The following is a 16152-nucleotide window of genomic DNA, read 5'->3' as shown; positions in this document are numbered from 1 at the left end:
GTTCTATCAATTTAAAACCATTTTTTAAAATTCACTAGTATTTGTAAACCACTAGAGGGAACACAATAAAATGGAAACAAATAAGTGTAACATGATCCCACCCCTTGAACAACTCCCAGTGCAGATGAAGAAATACCAATGCAAAGATGAAAATCTCATGCACTCTGAGGAGGGATTTCCTTGTGGGGTGGGGCTGTAAAGGACAGGCTGCAGAGGGGAAAGTACATCTGAAGGGGTCCTGGTACACTAGTAGACTTGGAGAGGAGGCAGCCATTCTGATATGGGGAAGGGGTGTAAGCAAAGACAGAAGCATGCAACCCAGGTCATGTCCAGGGCTACTGAACATAGCTTGGCTTGCGCAATGGGCCTATCACAGAGGAACATAATGCTTCTACATCAGTGAGTCCCAAATATGATGAGCTCCTCTCACCTTGTGCTGGATTGCACTTGAGATAGCAAAGACAACTGAGAAGGCTCTGATTCTCATAAATACTACTTTCACCAAAGCTGTGTCTGCGGAGTCTTTCTCCAGGGCTCCTGGAAGAGCAGACTATCTCCGAAATATAAGGGATCATACAAGCACTATGCTTCCACCGTGTGCCAGAACTTTTGTATCTGTTCCTGAATAAAATTCTGACAACTAGCAGAAAAGGTGCCAGTATTATCCTCACTTCACTGCTCAGACGATGCTAGTAATAACTGCTAATATTCACAGGCTCTGGATGACAGGTGTTTATAGACTTACATGCGTGCCCAGACCCCACACTTTGCATATGCTCATGGAACTAATTCTTACCACAGCTCTAAGGGATTGGGGAGTTCAGAAAAGGATCTAAGGTCAGGCACCTCATAACTGATAAGGCAATAATCGAATCCTAAGACCTCTGCCCCCACAGCCCAGGTTTCTAACTGTCTGGCCATTCTGCTAGTCAAGCCACTTGCTTCTCACCAAGCCAATAAGGTCAAATCCACCTGACTTTAAAGTCCATGCTTTCTTGTCCACATATCTTAGTCATTTTTCTTGTCATGAGGAACAATACCCCAAATCCACAACTTAAAGAAAGAAAGGTTTCTTTTAGCTCAACTTGCAGTCCATAGTCCTCTGGCTCCAAGCAAGATGGCATGGAAGAGATGAGCTGAGGAGAGCTGCTCACATCAGGGTAGCAGGGAAGCGGAAAGCGAAGGGATGAGCCAGGGAGAGAGATAAACCCTTCCAGGCCACACCCACAGTAACCTAGCTCTTCCACCAAGCTTTCCCTCCTAACAGCAAGTCAGCTATAAGCCCCCATAATCTGATCAGCTTTCTAAACTCCTGTTTATGCCTGTATTGAGGCTTTGGGGGACATGCAGGATAAACCAAATTACCAGGCAACAGCAAATTGCAGCCTGTAAGCTAAATCCTGCCTGTCACCTATTTTGCAGATAAACTTTTATTGGAAAATAGCAACTTCCAATAATTAATATACTACCTATGCAGAAACTACATGGCCTGCAAATGGCCAAAATTACTTATTATATGAGCTTTAAATGAAAATATTTGCTGTCCTTTGTTACATATTGCACTATTAAATGCTCACAAAACTCTCTTCTTCCCAGAAATCAAAGTGGCCAGGCATGGTGGCACAATCCTACAATCCCAACACTTGGGAGACTGAGGCAGGCAGATTGCTGCAAGTTCAAGACTAGCCTGGATTACAAAGTGAGTCCAAGGCCAACCAGAACCACAAAGAGAGACCCTGTCTCAAAAAAAGACAAAAACAAACAAACAAACAAACAAAAAAAACCCCAGAAGCCAAAGTGTACCAGCCAGGAGTCAAGGAGTACTTTAAACCCCGTCCCCTGCCTTCCCCTTCCCCAGGCAGTGCCCTTGCTCTCCCTCGGCCATCCCTTGCCTCCTGCTGCTCTTTGTACATATGCCAAGTCTCAGGACCAAAAGGAAATGTGCTTGTTCTCTCTGACCTTGTTCCCATTTCTCATACAGGCCTCCCTTTTCCTCTTCAGAGTTGTTTTTCCTTTTCATTTATCACTTGCAGAAAAGTCTTAGGTTCAACTCAGAGATTGTTTTTTCTTTTTTTAACAGGCAAAAGAACATACAAATTTCATTGTATACGTAAAGCATTAGAGTAGTAAAGTCTTAGCACAGATTTTCGGAGCGAAGTGCCCCCTATTCATAGCCTAAGTTAGCCTCAAGTTAAATTTCAAGAGCACGAGGGCCCAGTTCACCCACTGCATGAGCCTGACAATGTCACCTGACTGAGCACACAGACACTCAGGAAGTCGACTCTCACCACCTCTGCCACCTCTCCCACAGGAGCATTCCTGCAGGCTTCCAGCCAAAATCAGCCTCAATTCCTAATGATTCTGACCTCTGGCAAGACAGCACAAATGAGACTATTTACCTCATGGACTCTCTCTCTGAGTCTGTTCTGAGCTCTGGGGCCAGCTCTAAACAGGGAGGGCTGAAGTCAACACACCCAGATTTCTCTAATTTCATTCAAATGAACTAAAATAGGTTGAAAGTTGGAGGTTCACAGATGGGCTGCTGTCTTAGGGGGTTATGTTTCTATGCATGGACTTTTCGGGAGTAGGGGGATAGAATCTAATCTTTTGTTATCTGTGTAGCCTTGTGGTTAAGAATAGGGGCTCCTGCATCCAAGGAGCTCTGATATTAGTTCTATGATATCTTAGTCAGGTAAACGTGGGAAAATGGCTTCACCTGAATTCAGTCTCCTCCCACACTAAAGAGGATAAAGGAACAGCACTAGCTGAAGATGAAATGCTGTGCCAAGCATCTCTTAAGACAGTGGTGGTAATCCTTTTAGAGCTTTCAGTTGCCAACAGCCAGCTGTGGTATGCATGTCATAGGTTTACCACCACTATCCTAGGACCTTGCCAGGGTGCCATCGGTGGTAGGTATCTTACGAACAAAGCTGCAGCCCTCTACAAGAAATTTAGAGTTTAAATTCTAATATGCACTTAAAAATCCTTCAGGAAACTTAACATAGATTCACTGATTCAGTCCCCAGGAAATCCAAATTGGCAGCTGTGTAACTGGACCTGAGAATATGCATTTTAGTACAGCCCTGCCCATCCCCAGTGGATTTTGAGGCAAATAGGCCAGCCATAGAACAGACTCTGAAAAACACTTCATACGGAATTCCTTTCAAATCCAGAGAAATCAATTACAATTTTTTCCATTGTATTTATTTTTTGAAGCAATTGAAAAAATGATTGGAATTAATCTAAAAGTTTCCTTTTAAGAGAACTGATGATTAAATGCACTGTAGTAGCTAAATTCCTTAGCTTAATAGTCCAAATGGATCAATATGAAAAAGCTCAGCTTTATGGAGTACATATCAAATAATATTAAACAAATAAATGCTTTGAAGTTAACTGTTCTAAAAGCAATGTTCAAGCAGTTTGAAAGGGGCTAAAGAAGGCTCTTAAAGGGTCTGTGCTAAGGTAAAGTGTTGACAACTACAGAGCCCTGACAAAGCTACTGTGAAGAATAAACAATCCAGTCACAGAAACAAGCTACTGTGAGGAATAAACAATCCAGTCACAAAAAACTCAGGGTCATTACTGTGAGATAAACGCAATGAATGTGAGCTAGCTGGCCACCAGCTCTGACATCCGGGAACTTCTGGTCAGCTATGTGTTTTTGTTTTAATCTGATTTTAATTATTTTAAGGTGCAACATTGAAAGGCTTGCATGGAATATTTCTTAAACTTTCCACAAGGTATCAATCAGAGAGCTGGCAGGGTGGCTTCTTAACCACACTTTTGGAGGATTGGCCTGATGTGGAAAGGCAGGTGATTGTGGGTGGAGACACCTTTCCTAACTAGTCCAGCACTGAAAACTTCATTGCAGATAAATGGTAAAGAGTGTGGGAAGCCATCATTCCTATTCGGGCAGTATTCCTCTTCTGTGATACATGGGTGCGTGTTACATTTCTAATGTCGGCATTGACCACACAATTGTGGCCAGAATTGAGCTACTATCTCCTTGGCTTGTTTGCTGCCTCTTACAGTCATGCTAAGTACAGACAGCTCCAAAAGCAGAGCTGGTCTGGTTTAGATAAATGGAGGCTTCATCTTCACTCCTAGCGTCCTTGTCTACACATTCTTAGTGTTTCCAGACTGTGGATGCCCAGCCCTTAGCTGTCTCTCTCCCAAAACCAAGGTTGGCTGCATTTCAGGGCTCTCAGTGCTGTGCTCCTACAGTGACTAGGTAACATAGCTGTGATCAGTAAGCCTTGATGAGGCTTGCAAGAAACCTCCTGAGGAGTTTAAGCTAAAAGACTCAGTGCCACTCCCATAGCCAGAGGCCAGGCTCAGCCTCATCACTACGGATTTGAAAGTTGCAGAACTGGCACACTTGCCCTAACCCTACTACCTGCTGATGAGGGCACCCAGTACGGATCTGGGGACTGTCTTCCCTACCTGCCAGTGTGAGCAGGCACAGGCCCTGAATTTGATACAGTGACATAGCCCAAAACTGTAAATCCCAGAAAAAACCACACTCTCATAATCAGAGAAATTTCTTTGTTATTCTTTGGGGTTTTTTATGTTTTTTTCTATCCTCCTTTTTTTTAAAAATCAATTTACTAAGGCTTGGCAAATTTTCCTTTGTCTTTTATCCTTGCTTATTTCTTTGTATCTTTAATTTTTCTTCTTCCTTTCTCTAATTTTTTTCTCTCTCCTTTTTATTTTTCATGTAATTTGTTTCCTTTCTTTTTTCTTCTATCTTGTTATTTCTCATCCACTTTTTCTCTTACTTTTACTTAATTTTATAAACATCCTCTACTCTCCAATGAGATCCTTCTTAACACTTGTTTCCTTCTCATATCATAGTTTAAGGTTTCAAAAGTTCTCCTCTTGCATTCCCCTCTTTCAAATCCTGTCTTTAATAGTAACTATAAAGCTTTGTTAATCTTTTGATTGTGAACTCTGTACAATTACTGATGAATTTTTTTCTACCATTAGCAGAGACATGGCTGCATATATTAGCAGTTCTGTTTTCTATCATTAATATATATTAGCTGAAAGTCAATACCCAGATTGTTTTAATGTTTACATCATAATTGTAAATTTCTTCTCTAGGATTAAGAGTGTTACATGAGAATAGTTTGTTAATTTCTAATTTGTCTTGAATAATACTATGGTAGCTTACTCACTTGATATTAACAGGTTTGTATAATTGTTACTACTTCTGTGCAAGCCAACATTTAGACTACCTTTGTGACATTAAAAATCCTAGAGTACTTTCCCAGAGAACTTAGTTACTGGGATAACTACACTGTATCCTCTCCTCCCAAACTAACTCAAACAAACTAGTTAGTCATCCATGAAAAACAACTAGAGACCTCTGTACTAGGTAGTCTGCATTACATAGTGAGTTCAAGGCCAGCTGGGACTACATAGCAAGCAAGACTGTCTCAAAAACCACAAAAAGAAAAAGAAAAGAAAGAACAACTACCCAAAGATATCTTAAAAACAAGAGAACATGAAAGTGGATCCAACAAGTGCTAGATGATGCAAAGACTAAAAATAAACAGAATGAGTAAAAAAATCAAAGGTAACATAAATGGCATTAAAAACCTATTCACAGAAATCATGGTAGAAAAATTCCCAAACATAGAAAAAGAAATAAAAATACAGATAAGTGAGGCATAAAGAACCCAGAATAGCCATGACTAAAAGAGAATCTCTCAGTGCCACATTATAAAATACTAGAAGTCTATCACAGGGACAAAAATCTTAAAAGCTATTAGAGAAAGCAACAAATCACATATACTGTGGTACCTCAGTTCATAAACAGAAGCATTTGGCAAAATTTTGCTTTTGTTCATAAGCACATTGGGTGATGAACATGAATGACTGTGGCCATCTTCCCTACATGAACACAAAGGTGGCCATCTTCCCCAGAATTGTGAGCAAATTAAGTTCACGAACCAAGGTACTACTGTAAAGGCAAACCCATTAGAATTACAGCAGACTTCTCTACACCAATCTTAAATGCCAGGAAGGATTGAAGTGAAATCTTTCAAGCCTTAAAATGCAACAACATCTAATCCTGATGTATCCTATAAAACTTTAAAATTGACAGAGAAATCAGGTACAGATATTCCTGGTTTAAGGACTTACAGATTTAATGACTACTTGGACTTAACAACTGAAGCACGCTGTTCAGACTGACAACCTGCCACTTGGACTTACAACCCAGTTTTTTGTTTTGTTTTGCTTTTTTCAGGGGTAGAGATCTATTTATAACATGTTTATAAAGCCTCAACATATTTTCTTGTACAGTATACCTGGTTTTTACAGTACTATAACTTTTTCTGAGTGTACTGTACAGTACCAGAGTTTTGTGTTCTGTAATACATTATAGTACACACATAAAAGTTATGCAAATAAAAGCAAAGTCATGAAGTTGGAGTTTTCTTTAACCATTTCTTTGCTCTGAATATTGTAATGTACATACTACAGTAAAACCTTGGTTTATGAGAATAATTCATTCCACTTGTAATACAAAGCACTTGGATATCCAAGCAGCAAGACAAAAGAACCAGTTGTGATCATGTAACATTTGGTGTGATGTATTACTCCCATTGCAAGACATCATTTAAATTAAAATTTCTTAGAAATGTTTGCTCATCTTATGAAATAGTCACAGACCAAGTTACAATCCAAGCTTTGTACAATTCCTCTTTTAGTGACCAATTTATTTAACCTAGTTGCGGGAACTTAACTTGGTCATTAAACAAGAACTATTTGTATTTTCATAACAATGAATCCCTTAAAAAATTTGTGACCACTAACCCAGTGTTACAAAAATCTCAAGGATATCCTAGAGAGAAACAATGAAGCCAACAATGCCAGTAAGTCAAAAATAATTAATATACCTGGTAAGATGAGCCACTAGAGTGGTTTTAGTCTGTTTTGTATTATTTAATTTCAACATACATGAAGGTATTTTGAAGAGAACAAGGACATCATGGCAGCCATTGTTGATTTTCCTAATGTCTGGTTTTGAAGGCCCACAATGCCTTCCTCACTCTGTTATGATCAGTTTTACACTATTTTGTTTTGTATGAAATCATTGTGTGTGAAGATGTGGACAACTATCTAGAAGAAAACAAGAGACATTATGGTAGCCACTGCAGATCTTCTGTTGACTTGCTTTGAAATCTGTGTCACTTACATTGTTTTCTTCTGATCTGCTTTGTTGTATTTTGTTATGTTTAGTTTTACCCTCTTTAAAATAAAAAAAATTTAAAAAGAGGAAAAAACAAAGAAATCAGCAATAAGAAAATAATGTCATGTCAGCGATCAACACTTCTCAGTAATAACTATTAATGTGAATGTTCTCAGTTTCTCAATCAAAAGACACACATTGGCAGGATGGATCAAGAAACAAAACTCTACAATATGTATTATACAGAAAACACAGTTAACTCAAAAACAATTAAAAGATTGTAAACAACATCTGATGTGATGGGACGGAAAAAGGAGTTGCTATCCTAATACAAAGTGGATTTTAAGCCAAAACTGATCAGAAGAGACAAAGGACCACTATATATTGGTTAAAGGAATAATTCAACAGGAAAGATAACAATTACAAATGTATACATGCACCAAGTAACAGCACACTCAATTTCATAAAACAAACACCAATGGACATGAAAAATCAATTAAATACCAATACAGTTGTAATGGGGGACCTCAATATTCCATTTCTCGGATGAAGGAATACAAATGGTCAATATGTACATGAAAAAATATTCAACATCGCTAGCCACTGGAGAAATGCAAATTAAAACAACACTGAGATTCCATCTTGCGCCAGATATAATGGCTAGCATCACCAAATCAACCAATAATAAATCCTGGTGGGGCTGAGGAAGAACCCTTCTTCAATGCTGGTGGGAGTGTAAACTGGTACAACCACTACAGAAATCAGTATGGAGATGCCACAAAAAATAAAAATAGAAATTCCATTTGACTAGCTGTTCTAGGTGTCTTCACAGAAGAGTTAAAGCCATCATACCACAATGATGTATGCATTCTCATGTTTATAGCAGCACAATTCACAATAGCTAAATCTTGGAAGCAGATGAATGGATAAAGAAACTGTTGTATTTACATGCTATGGACCACTACTCTGCCATAAAGGAGGAGGATAAACCTGAGCCATTTGTAGGAAAATAGATGTACCATACTGCTAAGTAATCAGACATACATGCTTAAATATCACATGGCTTCTCCCATATGAGAAACTCAGTATACAGACACAACAAGAAAAATGAGAAAAAAGTTACTGTAATTCAGCATGGACAATATATGGTATCTAAAAGTGTACTTTATCCTATGTGTTTTATGTGGTTTTTGGCCTGTCAGTCTGGCTGTTAATCTGTATGTATAATTAACTTTATAAGGAATTATATGACAAGTGAATCTGATGTTGGCAAAAACAAATGGGGGTGAAAGGGATGGGGAAAAAAGAATTGAGATGTGTTATATACATGTACCAATTCCTTACAATGAATGTAATCTTTATGTACTACAAATCTATACTAATAAAAATGTTTTTAAAACAAAAAATGCATGTCAGTAATTTTTAGGATATTCAGAGTTCTGCAATCTGCAATCCAAAACATTTTATCATCCTCAAAAGAAGCTTTGTACCCATTAATAAGCATTTCTCCTTCCCCTAGTCCCTGGCAATGACTAATTTACTTTTTACATCCATAAATTCATGTTAGACATTTTATAAAAATGGAATACTGGGCTGGGAATGTAAATCAGTGATAGAATACTCACCTAGCATGTGTGAGACCTAGATTCCATTCCAAAGCACCACAAAAATAAAAAAAAATAAATGGAAAATACAATAAACTGTATGATCTTTTGCTACTGGCTTCTTTCAATTAACATATGCTTTCAGGATTCATCCATCAGGTAACATGAATCAATCCTCATTTCTATGCCTGAATAATATTCACTTGTATGGATAGATCATATTTTCTTTATCCAGTCATTGGTAGCACATCTGTGTTGCTTTGATTTAGAAACTGTTACAAATAGCACTGCCATGAACACTAGGGTATAAGGTTTTATGTGGGCATATGCTTTCAATTCCCTTACACTGGAATTACTGAGTCATAATGATGCTCTATATTTAACATCTGGAGGAGCTAATACTATGTTTTCAAAGTGGCAGGCATGACTTCAGAATTCTACCACCAATACATGTAGGTTTCAGTCTTCCCTTATCCTTATCAACACTTGTTAGTGTTCGTCTTCTACTTCAGCCTAATTAGCCAGTGCTACATGGCATCTCATTGTAGTTCTGATTTGATTTTCATTAATATTAGCCTATGTACTTATTTGCTGTTTATCTACTATAAAGAACGTTTCCTTAGAAGGTTTCTTTTTGAGATGACAAAAATATTTAATAATTAGATTAGGGTAGTAGTTGTCACACTGTAAATACAGTAATATCCTAGTTCGTGAATGCTTCTGTTCATGAACAATCTGGTTTTCAAATAAAAGCATTTAGCAAAATTTTGCATCTGTTTGCAAACTCTGGATTGGATTACTGCAACCATCTTCCACAGAATTGTGAAATGAATTAAGTTTGTGAACTGAGATGCCACTGTGTACCCCAAAACCACATTTATAAATTTTACAGTATATAGATTTTATGTCAAAAAGACATTTCAACCAAAGTATGTACCATAGCCATAGGGAAAGGGGTAGAGAAAAATTTATAAAATTCCAGGCCCCTAAGTATCACTGCTCAGACTGAATGTGATTCAGTATAGTGGGGTAGGATCCAAGCATCTGTACATGGGACCCTTTCCCTAGACCACTCTGACCCAAGGGAATCAGTGTCACATGTTGGCAAGCGCTACACTGTGAGTCTGAACCCAGAACACAGAGCAAGACTGAGACTATTCTCCATAGGAAACCAATTCTTGGAGGCCTCTAACAAAAAAGAAAGGCAATGTGTAGTAATATACTCTAAAACTTATTAATGTGCTTTTTCTTTTTGTATTTTCTTTCATATGATTTGTCCTCCCTCCTATCCGGGGCACACACAGAGGAAAAGACTGGAACAGACAGCCTATGAAACATTTACTAAGGATCTGTGTGCTCCCTGGGGCTGTAGGGTCCCCAGGTACCAGTTGTGCCCAGTGTGGGACTGTGGATTTCTTGAGGACAACTGGAAAGAGAACCTCAGGCCTCAAGGCCTTTCCAGCTGGAGGTGACAACTACAATAGCAGACCTCTGCAGGATTTCCCTGGGTACTGCACAGGGCAACAGAAACCAGGACAGTTCCAAATGAGGCGGGAAGGTAGGGCCTGGCTAAAGCTGGCTGGGGAAGGAGGCATGACAAGCTCCAGGAACCCATGTACAGGACAGTTCCCAAAACTCTGCACACGAACTTTTCAAGAGGACTGGAGCAGGTTTTTGATAGGATGACTTAGACAGGAGGCCAGCGTGGCAAATGAGATAGCCATTAAGCACTGGGTATCTTGCCTCTTCACAGTGGCACACCCTACTCTGTAGGGCATATTTTTATTTTTTCCTCTTTTTACTCAGCCCAAACTCACTCTGCAGAGCCTGTTCTTCACCTATCCTTCTGTGTTTTTTTTCTCCCTATCTTTAGAGTTTCACATTTAATAAACCACTGTTTATGCTCATTTTGTTCAATTCTCTTTCTGTATCAGAAAGGACCTATAATCACTTCTAAAAGGAGACTCTAGCACTCCAGGCCCCGGGAACAAAGATCGAAGTGAGGCAAGTAACAAGTCAAAGTCCCTTTTTCTGTGAGGGCTTATGAAAACCACTGTATGTGCAAATGCACATATACACAGGTATGTATGCATGTAACACACATTCATATACCTATAATGTGTGCATATATAATACACATACACTTAAAGCATATACACAAATGAGCACACACAGACAACACACTTGTATGTCACGATGTACATATATCTATAGGGTGTATATAGGTTTGAGCACATAAACAGCTATTCATATATTCTAAAACACGCACAGTAACAGTGTTTACTCACATTTAGTATTTACCAATAACAGAAATGAGGGTCACAGAAGTATAGTGAAACCCCCAAGCTGCAGAGGTCATTACAGATACTGGGCTATGACCCAGCCATCTCCTCCCACCACACGCTCTTACATTCATGACGAGGCTGTACTGCATGACTGTCCAGTGCTGCCTGATGAGACAGTCATACATTTATCATGGGGATTTGAGCTGGCAGGAACATGCTAACCTAGTGTGGATCTTCAAAAGCCTTCTCTCCATGGAACTGACATAATAGCAGCAAATTCTTGTTGCATTTTAAAAATACTTTTTAGATATACATAATAGTTAATATAAAAGTTAATAACCATCTACTATCTATTAATAATGGTTAATAATATATAACATTCATCATAAGGAATTTGGAGCTGTGCATGATATAGCTTGCTTTTTTTCCCCTTCCCCTCCCTTCAACCTCTTTTCCTTTTATTACAAAAGCTTGGTTTCCATTGCTTTCCTTCTCTTTTTTTCCTGTCTTCCTTCCTTTCCTCCTCCCTCCTGCCTTGTTCCCCTTTTATTAAACTAGCATTTAAATTCCCACCTGGGACACTATGTAATATTGGCGAGCATCCTTGAGAAGGGAGTTTTCATTATGCACAGTGGGGTCATGGAAGTGGCCCATGGTCCTCTTGGCAAAACTAAGTACATGGTTTGCCCTTCCTTGAAAGGAGTCATTTTAAGAATGCTGGCTTCCTTCTACCATGGCAGTTACCAGGCATAAATACTTGAATCATACATACTTGAAAACCATCCTCTTTATTTGTGCCTTTACTTCCTGTCGAGTTGAAAATGAATCCAAGGAGAATTCCAGACGAGGAGTAGAACCAAACTGGAATGCTCCCACTCTGACCTGCAGAAAGAGACAGTGGCCCAGGGGACCAAGACTGGAGTCACATTATAAGCATTCCAAAGAGGAAAAGGGGGTGAGAAAGGTTAACAACCCTGCCTTCTGGCTATCCAACAAATATCAGTGCCAGAGCTTTTGTCCATCTGCCTGCAAGAGGATTCCCAAGACCACTTGGACAGAATTGGTCAAATTTGCCTGTGTTCTATATTGACAACCCCCAATTAATCTTCTCCACCCACATCCTCCAAAGGCAGTACATCCTACAAATTTTCTCAGCTGAGCAGTAAGCAGTTTTAGGGTACATTCACCAACTGACATTCACCAGACACTCTATGTACAATCTCATACATCATCTCATATGATCCAAGGGGCATGACTAACACCTACAGTATTGCCCAGAGACTAAACTGTGCTGTGGACACAGAACTAGCCCAAGGCAAGGGTTTACTCCAAGAAAGGGGCCAGGACCCAGATCTTGGGACTTCTGATCTTCCCTACGACTTTCCTTCTCAGAAGTCAACACAGCTCTTCAGCAAGATGCTGCTTGGGCAGCTGCTGGAAACCTTAGAAGCAAACCCAGCTGTCACCACTGGTGGCCCATCATGAGTTAAAACTGCAAGCAGCTCCCTATTCTTTGTTGTCCTTTTTTTGAGTGGTCATTCCATCCATGCTTGCCCTGGCCAAGCTAGAGAAAGGCCAGGCCTCTAGACTAGAGTCAGACTGAGGGACAATCAATCTTCTGCAAACTGAGGCAGGCAATGGAAGAGAGAGCTCTGGTGGATCTGAATAGATTTCGAGTTCTAACTCAAGAGGCCATGGAAGAAAACCCTATGCCTCACAAAAATGGAGAAGGGAAATGAAGTTATTTTGCGTCTAAAGTAGTAAAGGCTATAAATGTTCAGGCTTCCTCTTGTGGGTCTGAGCCCTATGCCTAATCCTTAGTTCTCCAAAATGTTGCCCTAGAGAGGCAATATTCTCAGTAATTACTTTCATAACTAAGGCAAGTCCTGGTGAAGAATTTGACCAGGCCAAGAGATTCACAGTTAAGCAATTATGTGGCCTTTTGTTCCCTTCTTGAATACCCCACTGCAACCCTTTAACAGGCCTGCTGCTTGGAAGACAAAGAGCCGAAGCCCTCAGCTTTGAACTCACCTTCAACAGGCAGAGTCCTGAGGAGCAGCTGAGGGGCCCCTTAGATAGGAAGGAATTTAAGTCTTGACTGGACACATGAGGAGATGAATACCGGAAGACAGAACAGTGGACAAACTTACGAACAAGTTTCCAAGAAAGAACCCTTCCATTATTTTCCTTGAATTTAGTGTGCAGATTAAAAAAAGGCAGGGGGGACCTGCATGCAGTGGGGAAAAGATGGTCTAGTAAGCAAGTGACATCAGGACATTACTGATGTCACTAGTACATTACTGATACACTGCAAATGGATTCAAGAACTAGTGTGAAAAATCTAACCATGAAAGTTCTAGAATTCTTGGAACAATTCCTTTCTAACCCCAAAATGCAAGAGACTTTAACTTAAAATCCAGAAGCCATAAAGGAAAGATTGACTTTGCCTGAAGAAATCTGACTTACCTGAAAAAACAAAACAAACGCTTCTCAGAGCAAAGCACACCTTTATACAATAAAAAAATAAAGACAAAATGGAAAAATTACTTGCAACTAATGTGGGGAACAAAAAGTTTCATCAGTATATAAAATAATGTCTAGGAACTGACATATAGACTAGCAGGGCAACAGAAAATAGGCAAAGGATAGGATCAGAGTCATAGAACAGGAAATACAAATGTTCTTTAATAGAAAGGGGATTGACCTCTCCAAAAAGATGCCATTTTTGCACATTATTATTTAGCAAAAAAACTAGACACAATGCAAAAGGAAATATGCATTCTCAAACACTTCTGGTAGGAATGTGAATTTGTATAGCATTCATGGAAGGCAAATGGCAATATTTATTAAAAATTTAAAATATGTAGGGTATTTGGGATTTTTCCTACAGGAAGACTTTCATATATGTGAAACAACATATTTACAAGATCACACTACACAATTTGCAATAGCAAATGTCCATCAGTAGAGGGTTTGCTAGTAAACCTCAGTAAATGTTCATGATGGGACACTAATTAGGTGCAGGGAAAAGAAGTTTATACCTATATACAGACATGGAGAGATTTCCAAGGTAAGATGATGATAAAGAGGTGAACACTATATAGACTATGCTATCCTTTTGTTAAAAAGGGAAAATAACATATATTCATTTTGTTTGTATTTGCATAGAGCAATTGTGGAGAGCTACTTAAAATAGGCAGGGGACCCTGCAAATGGAAAATATGTAGGTGAAAGTTTTCACTGTCTTTTTAATGAACCATGTGAATGAATTACTTTAAGTTAAAAAAAAAAGAGAGAGAGAGAAACAAAACTCCCTTAAGACATTAGCTGAGTTGTTTATTCAGGTTAAATAGGAAGGCTACAACTTCAAAACAGAACACGCAGGAAACAGCCTCAGTCAATAGTTAAGGCATTTAATTTAATTGGTGGTTTGGGAGCAAAATAGCTGCCTTTTATCTTCAGTTTACTGTGTGCTCAGAAGCAAGCCTGCCCAGATTTCTCACTACACTGCAATCTCTCTGCTGTAGTCCTTCATTAGTGCCAGGAAGTGTACTTTGCAGCTTTTAAGTGTGGAGGGGAAGCCTTCAAACACCTTCAGTCCTCCTCAACAACAAAGCATCCATAAAAGACCTTCATTAAAGCTACTGAAAATTTTCTTCCTCAAGACTAAAGTTATAGACAGCAAAAGCAAGATACAGATCAAATCCTTTGTACCTGGAGACACAAAAGCGCAGCAATAGAAACGTGAAACCTTGAGCTAGGGAACTTATCCTGCAGGAGATCCTGGGGTTCATTCCATACCAGAAGAAACAAGGAAATAAATAACAAGTCACAGATCAAACTGAGCCATTTTGACCTCCCCCAACACTCTAAGCCTTCTAAGGACACCAGTCTGTCAATGCACCCTAAGGTCCAGAGACTCACTCACTCAAATACCCAACTCCTGCGCTCTCCAAGTCCTGCTACAAGATAATCTTTCTGAAGTTAGGCCTAGCTCAAACCCCTTGAACACCAAGATTCTGCCCTGTCATAAAATATGGCCATATTTCACTCTCTGGCATAAAAATGATAATCAGGGTCCTTCCTATGTGAAAGTTTGTGTCCCTATCCTGACTGAAGAGCTCTGTCTGTTTTGCCAATAGCAAACCTAAAAATCAACACTAGAACTTGATGCCACATTCTAGATGTGGTCCAGCAACACTGAGGTTAAGGTTCCCAAACTCTGATAATCTGCTCCTAACAGCATCAGCCCATCAGCCATAAGACTGTCAAGCTTTGTTACTGCCTATCCATCCTCCTCCACACATTGCCACACTGCTGTGTGACCACAGGGTGTGAGTTCCCAATGCCATTCTTCACCCCAGCTCAGAGGTTACCCACTGGTAATGACACAAGGCATGGCCTTGTGGAGCAAGCCCTGGGCTGAGAATCAAGAGCCCTAAGTCTTCCATACTTGGCTCTCTCCTCAGGCAGTCTCACTTAGCCTTATTTCCAAGGCTGTTTCCTTGCCTGCAAAACATGAAATTCCCATGGCTCTTCTCTTCCAGCTTGCCAACCCCTGGGATCTCTAGGCCACTCATCTCAGGACACATTAATACCAAGGTACACAGTATTTGATCTTTAGCCACTTCTTCCAGGAATCACTAGTAAACTTCATAAGGAATCATTTTAAAAGGAAATGTATGGGGGAGGGTAGAGAATCAGCAGTCTTCTGTCCTGGCCCTTCGAGGGTCCATGCTGGGTTTACATCATGGGCAGAACTTCTGGGCTGCTTGGGCTTGGACAGAATGAAGTCTGCTGTGGCATTTGCAGATGACTAGATTGCCTAAAGTCCTGGTGAATGTGCTCATCCTCCCAAATAACAGGCCGCTCTGGAGAAAACCTGGCCCTCATTAAAAGGCATGTTTGTTCCTAAATCCTACAGGTTTTACTAGGATTAATTCAGGAATGTCATGGTGGAAAAGCACTCCTTTCTTTAACCTATATGTAACTAGTCTCTAATTCAAATAATTAAGGGTTATCATCAGTGGCGCGAGCACCTGCCTGGCAAGCACAAGGTCCTGAG

General features: G+C 39.7%; 1 protein-coding gene across 1 annotated transcript in view; it reads right to left on the bottom strand.

The window, feature by feature from the left end:
• Positions 1 to 16152, bottom strand: part of Vwa2 (von Willebrand factor A domain containing 2) — a 45680-nt gene that overhangs the window by 15746 nt on the left and 13782 nt on the right. The window contains exon 5 of the mRNA XM_013158143.3: positions 11860 to 11969. Coding sequence (XP_013013597.1) covers positions 11860 to 11969 — 110 coding nt within the window. The remainder of the gene's footprint in view (positions 1 to 11859; positions 11970 to 16152) is intronic.

The sequence above is a fragment of the Cavia porcellus genome, unplaced genomic scaffold, assembly GCF_034190915.1.
Source record: "Cavia porcellus strain 051 isolate PalLab524CR breed Dunkin Hartley unplaced genomic scaffold, mCavPor4.1 scaffold_2, whole genome shotgun sequence".
NCBI lineage: Eukaryota > Metazoa > Chordata > Mammalia > Rodentia > Caviidae > Cavia > Cavia porcellus.
Note: the sequence above shows the minus strand (reverse complement) of the source record. Positions and strands in the feature narration are given on the sequence as shown.